The sequence below is a fragment of the Beta vulgaris genome, chromosome 3, assembly GCF_026745355.1.
Source record: "Beta vulgaris subsp. vulgaris cultivar EL10 chromosome 3, EL10.2, whole genome shotgun sequence".
Lineage (NCBI taxonomy): Eukaryota > Viridiplantae > Streptophyta > Magnoliopsida > Caryophyllales > Amaranthaceae > Beta > Beta vulgaris.
In genome coordinates, this window is record NC_079204.1 from 29,568,069 (window position 1) to 29,589,620 (window position 21,552).

Consider the following 21,552-nt stretch of genomic DNA (forward strand, 5'->3'; position numbering starts at 1 on the left):
ACCCCATACCTCTACCTATGCTTGGTGAAAAGAGTCAAGGTTGCCACCTTTACCTAACATATATGCTGTTTTTACAGAGTAAACCCCATCTTTTGTGAGTGCCCAAGTTATTTCATCATGGTGCTCAGTAGAACCCAAAGGGATGGCAAGAATACATTTCACATCTCTCTCATCAAAATTTTCCTCGATAAATGCAGTATTCCACTCCATAGTACTAGGAATGATAAGATCACTCACCTTTTGAATGCCAGGAACAAGTGAGCTTAAGATAAATCTCCCTTCATCACCCATCACCCACGGATCACTCCAAACTCCAATCTTGTCCCCATTCCCAACACGCCACAGACACCCTTCTTTAATCAACGCCTTCGAACTCCAAATGCTTTTCCATGAATAGCTACAAGAGTAACCAAGTGAAGAATCAAGGAAATCAGTGGTAGGAAAATACTTTGCTTTCATAACCCGCCCAAAAAGCGAGTGTGGGGCTCTTACTAGTCTCCACGCTTGTCGACCCAGTAAAACATCATTAAAAACATTGAGATCCTTAAATCCCATACCACCAAAGCATTTGAGAGTGCACATAGATTCCCAGCTTTTCCAATGAACCTTCCTTTTATGTTCGGAACTCCCCCACCAAAACCTTGCCATGGCCGAATGAATGTGTTGAATGATCGAGCTTGGGATTTTATAAACCCCCATAAGATAAGTAGGCATAGCTTGGATGACAGCTTTGAGAAGAACTTCTTTGCCAGCTCTCGAGAGGAGCTTCTCCTTCCACCCTTGGAGTTTCTTCCAAATTATATCCAGAAGTGAGTCAAAAATTATTCTCTTTGACCGACCGCCCATAGAAGGGATACCAAGGTACTTTCATGCTTATCAACCTGCCGCATCTTCAGAATTCCAAATAACTCATCCTTCTGCTCGATACTAACTCCTCTGCTAAAAGAAACCTCAGACTTTTCATAATTAATTTTCTGCTCGGATGCGAACTCATATTGGTTGAGAGTATCAACTATAACAGTGCATTCCTGTCTGGTGGCTTTTATGAAGAGAAGACTATCATCAGCAAAAAGAAGATGAGAAATTTCAGGACCGCTATGGCTAGCGCGAATACCATGAATAAGCTTGTCATGAACCTTCCTCTGAAGCATTCTAGGAAAAGCATCAGCAATCAAGATGAATAAATAGGCGGAAAGAGGGTCACCTTGGCGGAGCCCGCGCTCAGGGTTAACAGAACCACAAACTCCTCCATTCACAATGAAAGAGTAAGAAACAGAAGTGACACAGTCCATGATCAGATTCACCCACCGTCCATCAAACCCCATAGTTAGCAGAAGCTTCCTGAGAAAACCCCACTCGACTCTGTCATAAGCCTTGCTCATATCAAGTTTCATAGCAATACTACCCTTTCTACTTCTGGTACGATTCTTCATAGTATGAAAAACCTGAAGAGCAATCAAAGCATTATCAGTAATGAGACGCCCTGGAACAAAGGCACTCTGATTTTCTGTAACAATATCAGGGAGAAAATCCTTTAACCGAATAACAATTGCATTTGACACCAGTTTATATAAAACATTACAGAGAGCAATAGGGCGAAATTCAGCAGCACGAGTACGGTGTTTGACTTTGGGAATTAGAGCTACATTGGTGTTATTCAGACAGCAAACAGAAACAGAGCCATGTAAAATACTACTGACAAACCTTGTAACATCATCACCAATAACATGCCAGAAACGCTGATAAAAGATAGCATGCATACCATTAGGACCTGGAGCTTTACATAAAAGGAAACCAAAATTATCACGTACTCTTATATGTGAACCGTATCCATGAAATTAATTTTAATTTCAACGTATAGAAGAAATTAATACTTATTTATAAAAAAATTTCCAAATATATACTTGTAATGTTAGAAAAAAAAAGATTAAATATGACTTGTACAGTCCAGTCTCCAACCGTACTGTTTAAATAATCAAACAATCTCAAACCTTTTTCTCTTCTCTTCTCCCACTCCATATCCCCGCCCCTTGTTTTATTTGTTTCTCTCCTCTACGTTTCTTCTCTCTTCCCAAACTCGTTACCCAAATGTACTCCTCTTCCTCTTCTTCCTCTCAACAACACTCTTCATCAAACACCCAAACAAACCCTAATCTCATGCGCTACGATTCAGCTCCGAGTTCACTCCTATCCAACACGGTTGACTCGGTCGTCGGACTCGGTGTACACCATCAATTCTTTTCTAACTCAATCAGCTCGGCCGAGTCCACACACTCTAAACTCAGTCTTAACCCCGAGTCCACTCGGAACACGCTGACTTTGCTCCATCAAGGACCTTATGGGTTGACCGACTCATCCAATAATGCGATTAATTCTTCTTCATCTAAGACGTCGTCTTCCAACTTGATCCGTCATAGTAGCTCTCCTGCTGGCTTCCTTAGTCACCTTGCTTCTGATACTGGTACATTTTTCCTATCTTCCTTATTTTTCTTTTTATATATATATTTTTTTTCTATTAATAATATTGCTCAACTTGCACCTTTTTTTTTGTTTTGAATCTTTCTTTTCAACCTTTTTGGTTTATGCTTTTTGGGTGCTAAGGGATTTTTATTTTATAGGCAAGTTGTTCAACTAATTTTACATTAAATTTTATACTTTCTCATGTTTATTATTTGGAATGTGAATAAAAGTAGAATTTCACTACTCCACTTGATATATATATATATATATATATATATATATATATATATATATATATATATATATATATATATATATATATATATATATAATATATATATATATATATATATATATATATATATATATATATATATAGCTTGAGAGAAACCTTACCGCGCAACTAAAATTTATTTTTTGGACTTATTACATAGATCATGACCTGCTGAATCTAATTATTGTTTTTGAAATAAAATCATAGATGCATAAGCTAAAAGTAAGAATATTGAGCAATAATTAAGCAGTAAGAATATCAATGGATCGATTTATGTTTTTTTTCATAAATTGTTAAACTAATATTCTTTCAGAATATATATTTAATAGTAGTAATAAAATTGTAATAAAACAAAATCGATTTTTTTATATTTTCTCTTTCATGCAATCTTGATCATCAATATAGGAAGTGAACCTTACAAAAAATACTGGCTATATATGTATGTATATGTTCATGTGAGAGCAATATGGATACTTCCCATTTTAGGAATGTTAGATATGGATACTTTTGCCGAGGGATTTAGATATACTTGCTATAATTAATTACTTTCCTCTTTAAGAAAGTATAAGATTTGAATATATACTATCATATCTAATCGTTCTTTATGATCACCTGCAATTAATTTGAGACATAAGTTTTCAATTTTCAATTTTCGTTTTAATTTTGACGCTATTATTGGCTCAATACTATGGTCATTGATTTTTCCATAAAACAACTTAAATATTAGAATTAAGAACTCAATGCGAGAAACAATAGAAAATAATTTTCAGGAAGTTGCTTTTAACATCAATGTTCGAAAAAATATATAAAGGGTATGGTCATTATCGTTTTCATTTACAATTTTTCAAAATCAAAACCAAAAATATGAAATATGAAATATCATAAACAAATGTTTTCACAATTTTATTGTCAATTTTCATAATGAATATATTTAATGTAAGTGTAACTTATTACACACTTACATTATTATTTGACTAAAATAACAAGAACCAAAAACTGAAGCTAGCATTAGACAAGAATTTTTAAAATCTTGCACGATTTGGAGCCCTTAGTTGGAATGATATTAGTCTTTCTACTCCTTTACTTTTCGGTTGACGAGGAAAGAAAAGTTGCCAAGTTGACTGGTATTATTTATTTTTTTTTGTTAATTTCTAGTTCCCTCTTTTTTCCTCCTTATAATATCTAAAACAAGTGAAAGCCAGTTTACTCCATGAAACAGATATTGTGTCTAAACTAAGTTTTTAAATACATCAATATCCCAAATTAGTGCAAGCTTATGTAATAATCATCTAAAACTAAATCAAAATAACATAAACTTTGCACATTGTACGATAAATAACACAAATTATACCATTAAAGTATAGCTTAAAAATCCCCTCAAAAAAAAAAAAAAAAAAAAAAGTATAGCTTAAAAATATTTCTTGTATTCTTTAAAATTCACAACACTTTAATCTTTAGGTTCTTTGAGACACAACAGAAAAATGCTAACAACTTGGACTCTTGGAATATATATCATCAAAATTAAAATTTCAGTTGATAATGTTGAAAATCATCAAGTAAAGCAAAAATAAAACTCTTTATTTAAACCATAAGTGATAAGTCAATGTAATTCAAACATAAAAAAAAATACCCAAAAGTCAATGTTATCCATGTTCTAATTCCAACCCCTCTCATTCCTTACCTACCCAATCTACCATGTCCCGACACGCATGAATTAACATGTAACAATAACAAAAGTCCATGGCTCCATGCATACTCAGTAAAAGGTCGAAACAAATTTAGACGAATGTGATTAATAATCTCTATTCAATCATATGACATCGAATGTTTCTTTTTCTTTTATTAAACAAAACTATGCACAAAAACTTGTTTGCGTATCATATACTTCATATAGATAGGATTTATTGAAAATTAAACTAACTTTAAGGTGAAAATTGAAAACGACCTTTTTGCTCATTTTGTAACTTTTTGCTCATTTTATGTTTTTTTTTTTGCTCATTTTATGTTTTTGGTCATTTTAAGAAACTTTTGCTTATTTTAGCAAACTTTTGTTCATTTTACAAAGCTTTTACACATTTTACAAACTTTTGTCATTTTATGTTTTTTACTCATTTTATGTTTCTCATTTTAAAAAACTTTTGCTCCTTTTACAAGTTTCTGCTCATTTTATGTTTTTTGCTCATTTTATATTTTTTCTCATTTTAAGTGCTTTTTGCTGCTTATATATATATATATATATATATATATATATATATATATATATATTTTTTTTTTTTTTTTTTTTTTTTTTTTTTTTTTTTTTTTGGGTACATGAGTAGAGTTAGGGCACCCTTCTCTCAAGGGAGAAACCTAACGAATCAAGGGTTACAATTTTATTAAGATCAGGATCAGTGGGCGGATCAATGTCAGCTACGTTGGCTGAACTAATGTGACCTTTTTTTGAAAGAAGATCCGCTACTCGATTGGCTTCCCGGAAAATATGAGTAATGGTATAGAATCTGAATTGAGTAAGGAGCTTTCGTATATCTTCAATGAGAGTCTGTATGCTCCATGGGCAATCGTATTGCCCTTGCAGAATTCTTATAACAACTTGGTTATCTCCTTCTATGTATAAATCTTGAATATTCTGATGAATGGCAAGTAGAATGCCATTTCTTAATCCCCATGCTTCAGCCACAAGAGGTGAGGTTTGACCAAAACGGTATATTTGAGCAGCCACAGATTGCCCAGTAGAATCTCGGATGATCGCACCAGCAGCTGCTAAAGCGCCATTAACTGACCCATCAAAATTTAATTTAAAATAACCAACTGGTGGTGGAATCCATTTGACTGCAACTGATTTATTATACCTGCGAGGAGGAAGGTTAGATATAGTAAAAGAAAATCCATCATAGTTCTTGTATTCCATTCCAAATATAGGTGCCAAGCTCTATAGTAAATTCGATTAGGATTAAGAGTGCTATTTTCGAATACTAGTAAATTTCGTTCCTTCCAAATACTCCAGAGATTATAGCAAAATAATTGTAATGCTTTAGGGTATGAACGTAGGTTAATAAGGCATTGAGTAAGATCTTGTGTTACTGTAGTTCGAATTTTTTGTCGTATAGGTTGTGAATTCCAATATTGAGAAATGGTATGGCAAGAGAAGAATAAATGGTTAATAGTTTCAGGATTTTCTTGGCAGATAGGACAAAGGTTATCAGTCGTGATTTGTCTGTATCTCAGGTTGGACTTTAATGGAAGGCCATTTTGCAGGCATTGCCATAGAAAAATCTGGATTTTTGGAGCTATGTCAATTTTCCATATCCAACTGAATTGCCATGGTGTAGTAGCGGGTGTGATTCCATGAGCTAACCAGGTAGCTGTTTTAACAGAAAACTCACCAGAACTTGTCAATCCCCAACAAGGGCGGTCTGGGGTAGGGGAAGTGGGAATGGGAATGCCCAAGATCATGTGGACAATATGAGGTGGAACTAATTCATTTAGGAGCGAAACATTCCATTGATTTGTAGGGAGTATGACATTATTTACGGTGAGCTCTAAATTAGTAATAGAAGATATTCTAAGATCTAATAGTTGAACGATACTCTGATTGGCACACCAGTTATCTAGCCAGAAGTAAATATTTGCACCAGTTCCGACTTTCCAACGTATTCCTTTTCGTAACAGCTCTCGTGATCGAAGAATACTTTTCCAAATCTGAGAGTCAAGAGGCTTTGCTTTGTAGTCAAAAAGGGAAGTATTTCGGAGATATTTTTGTCGCATAATGGTAGGCCAAAGGGAGTGTTTGTCGGTAAGGATTCTCCATCCCATTTTGGCTAAGTATGCTTCATTAGTATGAGACATTTTGCGAAAATTTAGGCCCCCATACTTCTTAGGGCGGCAAATTTTTGACCATGCCAGTAATGGCAGTCCTGAGGAGTTTGAAGTCGATTGCCAAAAAAACTTTCGGTTCATATTATCAATTGTTTTGCAAATTTTTTTTAGAACTTGAGTTGTGGCCATAAGGTATGCTGGGGTTGATTCTAGATGGCTTTGGATAATTACCGATTTTCCTGCTTTCGATAGACAATGATTGTGCCAAGTGTTTATTTTGTTATCAACTTTTTGAACTAAGTGATGGAAATCAGTATTCATTGGTTTATAGCTTGAGAAAATAACGCCCAAATATCTTCCCAATACAGCCTTCGGTGTCATATTAAAAACACCAGCAATTGCTCTTTGTCGAGAGTTGGGTATTTGTTTTGAAAACATGATTGATGATTTGTGAAAATTTACCAATTGTCCAGACTTATTACAGAACGTGTCGATTATGTTTTTTAGGCGGTGGGCAGAATTGAGATTTGCTTTACAAAATAATAGACCGTCATCAGCGAAGAAAAGACCTGGAATTATCTGGGATTGTGGAGCAAGTTTAATTCCTATTCCTGAATTTCTAGATTTTGATTCAGTATCTAGTTGTCTACAGAGCGCATCCATACATAGGATAAAGAGGTATGGCGATAATGGGTCGCCCTGTCGAATTCCTCGAGATGGTTTGATTATTGTGGTAGTCTCTTGGTTTATGACTAGTGAGTAAGAGACTGTGGAAATGCACTGCATAACCCATTTGATCCATTGGTGATGAAAACCATAGCTTTGGAGGACCTGCTGTAAAAAATCCCATTCTATCCGGTCGTAGGCTTTTTCCATATCTAGTTTAAGCGCGAACCATCCCCTTTTGCTTTTTGATTTATTGAAGATATTTAGTATTTCTTGGACGATGAGTACATTATCATGTATGAGTCTTCCAAGCGTGAACGCATTCTGGTATGGACTAATAATTTTAATTAGAAGTGGTCGCAGGCGTTCTACTAAAATTTTTGATATTACTTTATATAAGGTGGTACATAAGCTGATAGGTCGAAATTGATTCGGTTTTTCTGGGATAGAAACTTTTGGGATCAATGATATTAACGTATGATTAATACTGCGAAGGAGGTAGCCGTGTTTGAAAAAATCATGAATCGCTTGACAAACTTCTGCTCCTAAAATGTCCCAGTACCTTTGGAAAAGCTTAGATCCAAATCCATCGGATCCCGGTGATTTTGTAGGATCTATGCTAAATATAGCATCTCTAATTTCTTTGTCTGTGATAGGTGCAGTTAATTGATAATTTTCTTCGTCGGAGATTGCAGTGTTAAGATAAGGCAAGGATATAGTTCGAGGAGTTTGGTGAGTGGATTTAAATCGTTCTTGAAATTCATATAGGAAGGCACTTTTAATATCATCTGGGGAGTCAACCCATTCGTTGAATTGATTTCTTATACGTAAAATTTGTTGTCGTTGGATCTTCGTTTTTATCTTGTAATGGAAAAATGAAGTGTTTCTATCTCCTTTTGTCAGCCATTGTTTTCGCGAGTATTTGCCCCAATAGTTTTGGGTAAAAGCTAGGAGTCTTTCTCTTTGTCTTACTAGGCGGCCTAAGTGTTGTTCGATGTGGGGATGGTTAGGGAACTGTATCAATTGTTGTTGGATATTTTTCAGTCGACATTGATTTTGGTCAAGTTTTTGGTGAATGTGACTATAATTTTTCTTTGCCCAGATTTTGAGATCTTGTTTAATGAACTGGAGATTTCTGGTTATATTATAAAAATGCGAATGTGAATATTTCCGGTGCCAATGCTTGTTAATAATTTTCTGCGTATTAGGATCGTTAGTCCATGCATTTTGGAACCGAAATCTGGGTGGCTTGTGTTGCCTTATTTGTATTGTATCTAATATCATGGGAGCATGGTCTGAGCAAGTGTAGGCATCATAGTGGACAAAAGCATTTGGGTAATATGCTGCCCACATAGGGGAGGTTACACACCGATCCAGTTTTTCATATATATATTGATTATTGATTATCTTTTTCCAAGAGAACGTGTTTGGTTGACTGGGAATATCTTGTGCCTGACAAGTTACCATAAATTCTGAGAGTATTTGGCATCTAGCAGGGGTGGCACATGTCCCCCCTGTTTTATCACTGATGTTAAGGAGTTCATTAAAGTCTCCAATAAGGCACCATGGTAGGTGGAGACTCGAGAAGAATTCCGTCATCTCTGTCCAGAATTGTCTCTTGTCAATATGTTGGGCAGGGCCATAAATACCAGTAAGCCAAAAGGAAAATTGCGTGTTTTTTTTCTGAATAAAGAAATGTGCCAATCGGGGCGTTGATGTTTGCGGAGTAATTACGTAAGATTCATTTTTCCATAATACCCATATACCACCACTATGTCCTATTGGGTCTATAATGCTGATATCATCAAATCCCAACGTGTTCATAATTTTATGTTTATTTATTCTTGAGCTCATAGTTTCAATTACGAATAAGAGATCAGGTTTGTATTTCCGCGTGAGAAAAAGTAACTCACTAAGGGCATTACTTTTTTTTGCGCCTTGAATATTCCAACTAATAACTTTCATGCTATGGTTTGTGTTGTATTCTTATGCATTGTTTGTCAATTCTATTGGTCGATTGTGCATCATTAATATTTATACCATGTCTGGGTTTTTTATAGGCAGTTAGTAAATTTATAATTTTCCTTCCCGTCCATGTATTTAGCTCTGTGACCATCCTATTGCAAAGGAGGTTTGCAGCTCTATTACTTGCCTTCCTATCGAGATATTTAACTTTATGGAGATTTTTGTTTGTCAAAGAGCTCACTTGTTGAGAAGCGAACTGAACATGTTTTGCTAATGCTGTCTGATTCGCAAGATCTGCTATATACATAGTTATATAATTGTGTTTCAAATGGTAGTACATAATTATCGACTTCCAGTACTTGATCGTATTGAGAATTACATACACTGTCAGAGACCAGAATGGAGCTTGTATTGCATAGTCATTTATTGATCGGTATAATTGTGTCCAGCAGCTTGTGAACCGTAATTTTTTCGAATTCAATAATTGGCAGAGACTTAGTAGTCTATGGCAGGCATCAAAAGATGCTGGGCAAGGCATAAGCCAGTCCCAATTTGTGTCATTCCATCCGTAGCCAATATTTCTGCACCAAAGAAATATGCAATGAGAAGTATATCTATTTTTTATTAGCACAGTAAGATCTGTGGTTTCCTTTGTATATATAGGATATAGTAAATAGAAGTTGACATAGCACCATTCTCTGATAAGTTCAAGATATAATTGGGACCAATTTAAATATCCAGACCTGCATAAATACTTGGATGTCCATGTAATTGATAAGTGTTTATATTGAAGTCTGTTTAGTTTCCTCTTTCCTGCTGGGGTTGAACACTTGCACTTAGAATTATAAATACAATTTGTTCTTAACCAAAACATGGGAATGTCGTGTAATTGAACCTCATGAATTGGTTCAATCAGGGATGACCAGAACAGCAAGGCTATGTGTATGGTTTTAGTAATAAGCAGTCTGTTCATATGCTCATGAATGAATCCATGATAATCTAAGCAAGACCACCTTGCATAGTAATGTCGTGCGATATAAGAATATAGCTTTTCCAAGAAATAATACTTTAGCCAAGGTGAATATTGATAATTACAGGAAAATAACCAATTGCTAAGTATTTGAGAACATAAATATATAATTTCATCCATATTATAGATACTAACTACATTTTTCTTTGTAACAGGATAGACAGTAGATACTTTTGCATATTGTTCTACTACATGATTCATTAGCATATTAGGAGAACCCAATTCTAAGTTGAGTGTTCCATAAGGCAAAAGTGGGTCTGATGAGGCACCCCCAAAAAACTTACAAAAACTTGGTGTCATCTATTCTGCACTATTTCTTCTTTATTTGCTTAGATGATGCTGAGTCTGCTTCATCTTCAGTTCGTCGTCTCTTGGTCGAGTCAGAGGAGATTGACATGTCTTTGTGGGTGCCTAATGCATCGAAAAATAATTTATCCGCTTCTGATATTTCACGAGCAAGGGCTAAATCAGATATCGAAGGGCTTACTTGGTGAAGGTTAGAACCATACTCATTCAACATAGGAGGAAACTTTATGGGGGGAATGGAAGTTTCCAGCATTTGAAGAACCTCTGCAACTTGTGGATCAGCTTCATCAATAGTTTCCGTTGCTAATAGGGCTTCCACATCCTTGTCGTTTAACAATTGGGTGTGAGTAGGAGGCTTAGTGGTTTCAGGTATATTCTCTGTCTTCTGTTCAGGAGGATTAGTTTGGGTTTCAGTTAGGTGGGTGGTCTCCTTGCATTCTGGTTCAGAATCCTTTGTAGTTTCAGTAGGAGGGGGTTTAAAAGAGGAAGGTCTTGCCTTTGCATTCTTTGTAACAGTGGGGGTGTGACTTTTTCTCTTAGGAACTACCTTGATCCATCTACCACTTGACTCCCCTGATGAGTCAGTATCTGGTTGATTTTCTGGAGGAGGGCATGATTTGTTTGATGGATTGAGATTGCTAGCCTGTAATTTGTCTACATATATATATATATACATACACACATATATATATATATATACCCACACACACAATATATTATATATATATATATATATATATATATATATATATAATATACATACATATATACATATACATACATATATACATATACATACATATATACATATACATATATGTATATATGTATATGTATATGTATATGTATATGTATATATATATATGTATGTATATATATATATGTATGTATATATATATATGTATCTGTATATGTATATGTATATATATATATATGTATATTGTGCGCGCGCGTATGTGTGTGTATATATATATGTGTGTACAATCATTAATATCATAAAAAGAATGGAGGGAGTATAGTTTACATGGTAAAGGAGAATTATATACTCCCTCCGTCTCAAAATATAGTTCCTATTTCTATTTTGAGAGTCAAATTTTAAAACTTTGAATGTATACCAAAAAACATATTAATGAGGGGTCTTGTTAGATTCGTCTCAATGTATAAATTCGTAATATCAACTTTTTATATTTTTTTACTAATAAGAAATAGAAGATATTGTAGGTCAAAGGTACATCTTAAGAGTGTGCAAAATGAAATGGGAACTATATATTGGGATGGAGGGAGTATAATCTAGCACCATACCTTCATTCATCATTTTTTTTGTTTAATGCATATTAAGAGGAATGTTTTTGGGAAGGGTGGAGTGCACCAAGGCCATCTTAAAAATTTGGAGGTCCTTGTGTTAATTATAAATTTGGGCTCTAAATATAAAAATATTATTACATATATTGTAAATGTATAACTACTATATTCTACAAAGTATGTCATTTTTTTCTTTGACAAAATAAAGCATGGGTTTCAATGATATGGCTAAAAAAGCATTGAAATAAGACTTTTGGGTCCTCTAGAAAGCGAAGCCCTTTACTGTTGGTTGCGTTGCACGTCCTATTAGACAGACCTGAAGAGCAGCACTTAGGAAAATCAATTTTATTGAATTCAAATTAACAACCTCACATAATCAGGAAACTTAGCAACCCAACATATTAATTACTATGCTAAATTGCTATTTTCTTTAATTAACAATATTAGGAAAAACAGATACCATAACTTTAGGAAAAATACATTGAACATATATAGAACATGCGTCGCAGGAGTTCAGAGCTAGTTTATAAGAGAAAGTCATATAGAAGCTCTTTGAAGAACAAAGAGAATTATATACAAGGCTCTTATTTTCAAGAAAGCTTCCTATAAGGTGGTTTTGCAAAAGGTTTCTACTAAGGACATGTTTGTTTAATAATATTGGGTTTCAAGAAACGAAATCAGTTACCTAGCTATTCCCTTTCTTGTTTGGTCGTTAAACCCTCCTCAATCTATTACCATTAGTTTGTGGTAATTGACTCCTCTAACTTATTACCTTCAGTTTCCCCTGAAATAACAAAATTCATTTGTTGGTGGTAATGTTTATCATTCTCCTTCGATTCCAAAGCTTTAGGGGCGGATTATTGTTGGGGTGGGTGGGGGCTTGGCCCCCCATAACTGTATAAGATAAATTAAGTAAATTGTAAATTATGTTACAAAACAAACTGTGGCACAATGGCCTTGAAGCAAGGTGTAAAAGGAAGTTTGAGCCCTAGAGATTGCAAGTTCAAACCTTGATTCAACACATTTGGACTTTTTTTTTGTTTTTCTTCATATTAAATACTTCTCTTTTTTCTTTTTCTTTTTTCTTTTCCTTCTTTCTTTTTTACTTCTTTGTTTTTTCTTCCCATTTATCTTTGGCTTATATCAATTTGTCTAATTTAGAAAAATCTGTTCCATTTATTGTACTATCTTTTATTATTCTTCTTTAAAAAACTTTCTTTTTTTTACCTATAATAGTACTTCTTATCCCCTCAAACTCATTCCTAACAATCATAAAATATAAGTTTATCTCTTTTTTTGTGACTTAAGAAAGCAATTTGGTAATTTATTTGTTTTTTTACTGGAATAATTTATTTAGTTGCTAATGAACTATACCTTCAATTTCTTAAAAAATTACTCAATTTCTTGAACATTTCATAATAGTCAAACAAATAAACTGAAACAATTTCTTAAAAATTGCACGTTTGAGATTTTGATTTATTACATTAGCCACAAGCTCTTTGTAACCATTAATAATAGTATATTAATATTTTGGTGTGCATTAGTGTTTTTATTCATCATTTAAAATTTTACACTAAAACTTTTATTTTATCAACTCGGCCCCCGTTAAATAGTTAGTTAAGATCCGCCACTGCAAAGTTTGAACCAAACATTTAATAAAAGTAACAAGTTTCCTTACCATTCCACGTCTGTATTTGATTCCATTCCTTTCTTATTTCATAACTTGAACCAAACATGCTAGAAGAATGGTCTAGAAATATTTAATGCATATATATTCATGATGTCTGAAGTGAAAGAAATATAAAGATCTTAATCAGTATTTTGAAAATAATTTGGTAGGATATTCTGGTTCAAAAGGATTTGATGTGAACTACAATGGGCAAGGAAGTTCTATGGGTCATGATCACATGCTATCCAGGTTAGGGTCTCAAATGAGTTTCACAAGAAAAGATCATCACTCTCTCTCTCAAATCTCAGAAGTGAATGAGAGTGTACTTGAAAGTATGAGCTCCCATCATCATCATGAAGATGACCATAAGAGATCACAATCTCGTTCAGTATCTGGATTTTCATTAAGTGCATGGGATGACACCAACGACAACAACTTTATTATTTCAGCTTCATCAAGTAAACGAGGAAAAACAATAAATGATGACATCCTTAATGGATTGAGTGGTATTGATTCTCAGGTAAATTATTTATGCAATATATAATCTTTTGGATTGTAAAGTGGCGAAATCTTTTGGACAGCAGGGGAAGTCCTTGGAAAATTACACATAATTATATTATCAATACTGTCAATTATCGTACAACATACTGTGTTGATAATGATTATTTTATGCTTAATATTTTTTGTAATAACTTATAAATTGTGATTTATGCATTAGAGTTATAGCTATTACGTAAGTTAAAAGTATTTTCTTAGCTAATATTTATTTTGTTTAACGTAGCAAGCAATGGCAATAGAGATGGCAACAATGGAGAGGCTAATGCATGTCCCTCAAGATTCAGTGCCTTGTAAAATACGTGCCAAGCGTGGATGTGCAACTCACCCTCGAAGCATTGCTGAAAGGGTCAGTATTATACTACTCCCTTCGTCTTTTATTAGTTTACCCCTTTTGACTTTTGACACTATTCACATACATGACTTTGACTATCTTTTGTAATTTGTATTTAAGGAAAAATATATTCATGTGAGATATTGTTAGATTCGTCTCAATGTGTATCATCCAAATATCAACTTTTTGTAATTTTTGCTTATCGAAAATTAGAGATATTAAGGTTCAAATTAGTATCTCGGCAAATGTGCCCCAAAGAAAGGGGTAAACTAATAAAAGACGGAGGGAGTATAATGGAAAAATTGACAAGAATAATCCAAACTATGACCGTTTCGCTCAAAATAATCCCAACTATGGATTATTCTAGAATAATCCAAACTATGGGGAGTACTATCAAATTAATCCAAGCTTTTAATTATCCCATATATAGTAGACCAAAAGGGATCATTGAAGGCAAGAAAAATAAAAGTTTGGATTATTTTGGGAAGGTAGCCTAAATAGTTTGGATTATTCCATAATAACCCAAAGTTCGGATTATTTTGAGCGGACCAGTCATAATTGGGATTATTTCTGTCAATTTTTCCTACTATAATAGACATGGCGTAGTTGCTTCTTCTTTTTTCTTTTTTTTAAATAATTGTCTAATAAATGTTCATTCTGCATTTTAATCAAGGACTTTATATTTACTATCATTATGAATTTCATTGTTTAAATTTGCTATACTGTATTGCAGGAAAGAAGAACTAGAATAAGTGGGAAATTAAAGAAGCTGCAAGAGCTTGTCCCCAATATGGACAAGGTAATAATTCTATTTCCATGTTTCAACTCATTGCATGTGATCGTGTTATTTTGATAAATGATTATGATAAATACTTCATAATGATTTGATTTTAATATTATAACTTATGCTTTCTTCGTGCAGCAAACAAGCTATTCAGACATGTTAGACTTAGCAGTGCAGCACATCAAAGGACTTCAAGGTCAAATTGAGGTAACAAAATGAGTAGGATTTTTTTTTGGGGGTGGGGGGGGAATTGGAACATACTATATTTACTCCACTTCATAATATTTGCTAGATCCAAAAAAATTCACGCTTAAAATCAGTTCAGAAGTTTTTTAAAGACTGTCCAATCACACTGACAGTGATTAATTTTTGGTTATAAGGCATTTAAAGCGTGAAATTGGTCACTCACTCCGTCTCAAAATATAGTTTGCATTTTCTTTTTTTCACGGTAATTTATGCAAGTAAAATCTAAGAGGATAGTAAAGATTTTTTGTTTATTTAAATAAATATTGTATGGGAAAAGATGATTTTAGAAGAGAAAATGGAAAATAATTGGTGAAAGAGCATTGATTGTAACATTTTGAGTGTGGGGATCGGTTTTGGTGTTAGAAAAAAAGGGACAATTGTAGGACTAGTATATGAGTAGTATTTTGAACCTTTTTCCCTTGTACAATTCTTTTTTGAGGGGTTATTACTTTTGTAGGCAATGTGTAATCTCAAAAAACCATAAGTTCCCGTGTTCTAAATTTACACATGTTTTTGTTTGTAGAAACTGAATAATGATCTTGACCATTGCACATGTGGATGCAAGCCAGATATGGAGCCATAACTCTGGAACAAAGTTTCAACAGGTTATTGCCTTCTTATGAGCATCGAATTGAAGAACAACTCGATTGCCTCATATGGGATCAGTCTTGCTTTTTTGTTTTTCCGTTACTTTTTTTTGTACATAAACAGGTGATTTTTCCTCACTAACTATTTAGGTAATTCCACTAAGTTAATAGACGAATTACTTGACCCCTGTTTTTATTCGGTAGTTTGGGATGTTAAGTTTTTCAATTTTTCTTTGCAAGCATAACTTCATGCAATCTACTTTAATTTAATTAAACAAACTTAACTCATCCTAATTAATAAGCCCAAATGCATTTGCTATGGAGGCATTACAGCGTAAGGACTCTTGCACAACAGCGCAAGGGAGACGCAAGAATCGAGATCAATCTTTTGCTATATGTATCCTTCAGCGTGCGAGTGAGGTTGTGACTCTATGAGCGTGTCTGCGTGTGCGTGTGCACCCACTTTGTGCCTTAACAACTTAATTGATATAGGTGTGTCAGTGGAGAAGTAGCGGTCCACAAGAAACTCTCCCAAAGTTAAATAGTTGTTGAAAAAAATAAATTCGTTTAAATCATACTAATTCCCTTTTCAATTCTTCCGATTCCATGGAAGCAGTTTCGAATAAAATTGCTTTATTTTCTATACTCTTTTTAGGTTTTAAGTACTTTTACGTAACTTTTCAACTTGGTATATTTGTATAAGTTCCTTCATACATTTTCACCTTTTATCTATTTCCTGAAAACATTTAACATACGAATACGATATGTTAAAGAGAAGAGGATAAATTAACTAATAGATGAATCTTTATACAAATTTGAACAAACAGTTGCATCTTCTGTGGACTATGATTGCATCGCATATACTTGTTTCCTCGACCTTCCTCGACCATCTATTTTCATATTTTCGATTTGTTTGAAATGCTACATACACCAATCACAACTATCCAAAGGGAACATAAGCATTAGTATCTTATCCTCCCCACCCTTTAGGAAAGGTTGAAGGAAAGACCCTTGGTGTGCTACCCTAACTAAGGAATAAACAAAGAGCTCATAAGCCCAAAGAAACCCACAGACGGCTAAAAGCAACAACCAGCAAGCATACAAACAAACTAAGAAAGCCAAAGAATTACACAAGTAATAGTTGATTCTAGGGTTGATTACTTCGGCAAGCAACACTAAAAATAATATTAATCTGTTGTGCACTGAGTAGTTTTCCCTCAAAGATTTTTCGGTTTTTTTGCAATCATAAATCCTTCTATATGCTTTCCTAGTTTCATGATCTTCCTCGACCAGTTTTTTTGGACAGCTGGAGAGGATACTAACTGACTGTTGATACAGACAACCCTTGCGCACAATTCAAATGAAGTTGGTTTATCACCTTTAGTTTCTTCTATATGTTTTAATGGTCTTCCATGTTCATTCTTTTTCGGCAGCTGTACACTCATTAATTATCGCTGATATGGATAACCCTTCTTGCGACTCCATGCTTTCGTGGCCTTCCTTGCCATCATTCTTTGGTTTTTTGCACACAACAAGTTTTTTGGCGACCACACTGGAATGAGAAAGATTTATAATCAAATAATTGTGAAATTTCTTCTTCATAACTTTTACAATTTATCTGTTTAAAACATCTATCGTTATTTTCATAAGATGCCGGATACACGTTCTCGGAGGAATAGGGAAGTTGCTAGAGGTGAATCAAGTTCCCATAACATGGAAAACAATGATTCAATACTATCAGAGACTAGGGTGCCAGAGAATAGCGGTGAACCAATTCATCATGTCATGTAAGGGTCAAATGGAGAAACTCCCCAAAGGGAGATTTGATGAGTCATATTAATATAGGTATTTTATGATGCATTTAGGTTGAATTTTAGGATCATTTAGTTGCATTTTTAGTCCATAATTGCATATAGTTACTTAAGTTGAGAAGATATCACTCTTGTGTGTGTTTTCGGTGTTTTTGATAGTTTTCAGGTATTGAGAACACAATTGGAGTATTATTGGACAAGTTTAAGCATGAGAAGCATCTAGGAAGGAGCTAAGTCAAATGAGAAGTCCAAAGGGCATCTTCAAGCCAGATTGCAACCCAAACATAGCGGAAACATATTAAAAGAAGTATGGGAATTGAGTCATGTTCACTCTTTTGATCATAACTCATTATTCAGAGATCGGAATTTACTGATTCCAGTGGGGTTGGAAAATAGACTTGAAGAGCTTTCCAACGGTGTATCACACGCCCCGATACGACTTCTAGTTTGCAAGATATGGTCTTTACAAGTTGACGCTGTTTTGCAGGAGGAAAACCCGCGCACGCGGGTTATTCCGTGTTGCTTAGTCGAATAGGGCCTTATCTTTTGACGAATTAGACTCTATTTTTCTAGTTGTTTTAGGAAATAGAAAGATATAAAGACTCAAGGGAATATTATTATTTCCTATCTTATTTTCTATTTTGTTTTTTTCCATCATTAATTCATTGGAGATTAGAACTCTTTTTTCTCCCAATTAGTCAAGAACCCTAGTTTTGCTTTTTCCCAATTTACATTGAATTTTCAATAGAAGCTTTGATTTTGCAAGATTATTGGTTCTACAATTGGTATTATTTCTCTTCTCTTTTTATTCCTATTCAATTCTTGATTATTAATTCATGTTTGCTTATTTAATTATGAATATGTTTTCCCCAATTATGATTGAGTAGTCTATTTCTAGGGTTTAAGGGGATCCATGATCAATTAGGAAGGGATGTTTATAAAGTATTGATTTTTATTGATGTATGTTGATTCCTATTGAATGTTTTTATGTCTATTCAATCAAATTTGGCAAGATTTGATCGTTATAATGTTGTAATATTAGGTTATGCGCCGAGAGGTATAAACTTGATATTAAGGCTAGTTTCAATAGGTAGAGTTGGTATTAATAAATTGCGAGAGCCTGTTAATACCGTTCTATGGTTGATTTAGACTTGAGAGAGCAAATTAACCTATTTAACTGCATTATTAATTGTTGATTTTTATGTTTCATCCCGAAATATTGATCATTGGTGAACCTATGCCCTAGACTTCTTATTATTGATAATTCTTGATATAGTTATAGTCTAGCTTAGTATAATTACTCACAAACGCTCGTTCCTATACTCTAGATTTGACTGACAATTAGGAAAAGAACACTGTTTCTCTGTGGATTCGACCCTACTTCCCTGACTACTATTTGTTAGAGGACTTTAGGATTACTTTTGATAAGGTCATGTGGAGGACCTTCGTGCCGAGGTCCGTGATCTACATCGGTCGTTAGAAGCTTCTGGCCTCATCGCTGCTAGCGTCGACACTACTCCTGAGCATCCTCGATGGACGAAGCTCCCGTTGCGTGAGCTTTCTTTTTTCCCTTCCCTTACTTTTTGCACAGTGAGACACTGTGCTGTATTTAGCTTGGGGGAGGGATATTCTATCCTCTATTGCTTTCTAGTGTAGTTTTTATTGCTTGTAGTTGTTACACGCTTTTGCCTGTTCATTAGGAATAGGATTTTACATGTAACCAAAAAAATGTACTGCTTTCTTAGTTGCATCATAGTTGCATTTTAGCTAGCTCATTTCACTCTAGTTTTCATCTATGGGACTATTGTTGGCACACCTTCGAGAGCTTTGTGGATATCTCTACTACAGCTCTTCAGCTTTGTTGTACAGTGGTTTCATGATTCTTCATAGCATAATTGTGATATGATTGATTGGCCTTGGTAAGACTGTTTGATCTCTCTGGCTGGCTTTAACTTTACTGTGCAGACAAAATTGACCCATGCGAGCTTTTATGCCTAATAAACTGACGAATATGTGTTAGTTATGTTCGTTCATGAGTGATTAGTTCCTCAGTTGATGTATTGATCTTGATTTTGACCTGGTACTCCTTGATACTTGATTGTGTACACTATATGATATGATTGAGGCGTTCATTTCATGATTTTTGCTCCAGAGTTCTACTTGTTTACATATTTCCCGTCTCTAGCCCCGCTGAGCTTTCCTGACCTTTGCTTGCTACTTTCACCCAATTTTACAACCCTTAACCTCATTTGATTATTGTCCCAAGCCTAGCTTGGGGGAGCAAATGTTAGTTTTGGTCATACTGTATTACATGGATGTAGTTGATGCGTGGTTTTGTTGAAGGAAAGTGTTATTAATGAGCTTATCATCGAATTCGAATGTGGTTCAAAGAGATTTTGGCAATATGGAAAAAGAATGAAGAAAAAGAAATGAAAGAAACAAAGGAAGTGAACATAATTTGAAAGAAAAGTGAAAAGGTCATATATGGGTTACTATGCATGAAAGATATTGTGGCGATATTTTGGTAATGATGGTGTTATATGAAGTTGTGAATGCCTTGTTCGGCCGTTTTTACATTGATATTTGCTTCCCTTCTTGGCTTTTCCACCACATTTCCCAAAATATGATCCATACCCTTAACCCTAGCCTCGTTACAACCCTTGAAAGTCCTCTTGATCTTTGTGTGTTGCGTTTTCTTGTTGAAGGTGAGTCAAAAGGTCAAAGTTAAAGAGTATTGCTTCTTCTGAGTTGATATATATAGGTTGAGACTGTTGAGTGTCATTGATTTTCGCCCTAAACACAAGAGGGTATTAGTGCACATATCTATAGTGAGGTCTGTCAAGTTTTGTTAAGTCCAGCTTGGGGGAAAGAGTTTGTGGTAAGATTGTTGAGTTGATTGGTCACATGACGTGGTATGCGGCTTTGATTCGTAGATACTCGATGCTTGGTTCGTGTAGTATTGATATCTCTCGTGTTTTGGATTGTGTGCTTAACCCTGTTTTAGTCCTATATTGTAGGTTATCATTTTCTTCCCGTGTCTATTGTTTGATTGCTTGAGGACAAGCAACAGTTTAGCTTGGGGGAGTTTGATGAGCCATATTAATATAGGTATTTGATGATGCATTTAGGTTGCATTTTAGGATCATTTAGTTGCATTTTTAGTCCATAATTGCATATAGTTACTTAAGTTGAGAAGATATCACTCTTGTGTGTGTTTTCGGTGTTTTTGATAGTTTTCAGGTATTGAGTCATTTATTGTAATTGTTTTTTTTTAATTTTGCATTTTACATTTTATTCTTTTGTAATATTGATGTAATTAGATTTTTCATCTTTATATATTAATGAACATTTTATCTTCAGTTTGTCTGCGAATTTAATGGATAGTGAATATGTTAGTTGTTTGGTTTTAATATTTCAAATTTAATTGGAAAATACAAAAAAAAATTATTTTGTCTGTACCAGGTCATATCGGTTTTGGCTAGAAATCGCAACAATATACTGGATTTTAGCTGATATAAAGTAATAATATTGTTGCGGTTTTATGATAGAAACCGCAGCAATATGTTGAAATATTGCTGTGGTTAAAAACCGCAGCAATATATTATTTACCTATTGCTGCCCCCTTAATTGTTGCGCGCCCAAAACCGCAGCAATAGACCACTTTTTGACCGCAGCAATAAGCATTTATTCTATTAGTGAATAATTGCAATTCTAAAAGAATTTAAGGATTGTTTTGCTTGGGAGCAT

At 34.2% G+C, this 21,552-nt stretch overlaps 1 protein-coding gene across 1 annotated transcript; it reads left to right on the top strand.

Moving 5' to 3' along the window:
• Positions 1-1,985: 1,985 nt before the first annotated feature.
• On the top strand, positions 1,986-16,220 carry LOC104883895 (transcription factor bHLH128). Its single transcript, XM_010668464.4, has 6 exons — positions 1,986-2,461; positions 13,659-14,008; positions 14,270-14,392; positions 15,111-15,176; positions 15,300-15,368; positions 15,931-16,220. Exons 1-6 carry the CDS (start codon positions 2,089-2,091, stop codon positions 15,988-15,990), a joined length of 1,041 nt encoding a protein of 346 aa, XP_010666766.1. The 5' UTR covers positions 1,986-2,088; the 3' UTR covers positions 15,991-16,220.
• The last annotated feature ends 5,332 nt before the right edge of the window (positions 16,221-21,552 follow it).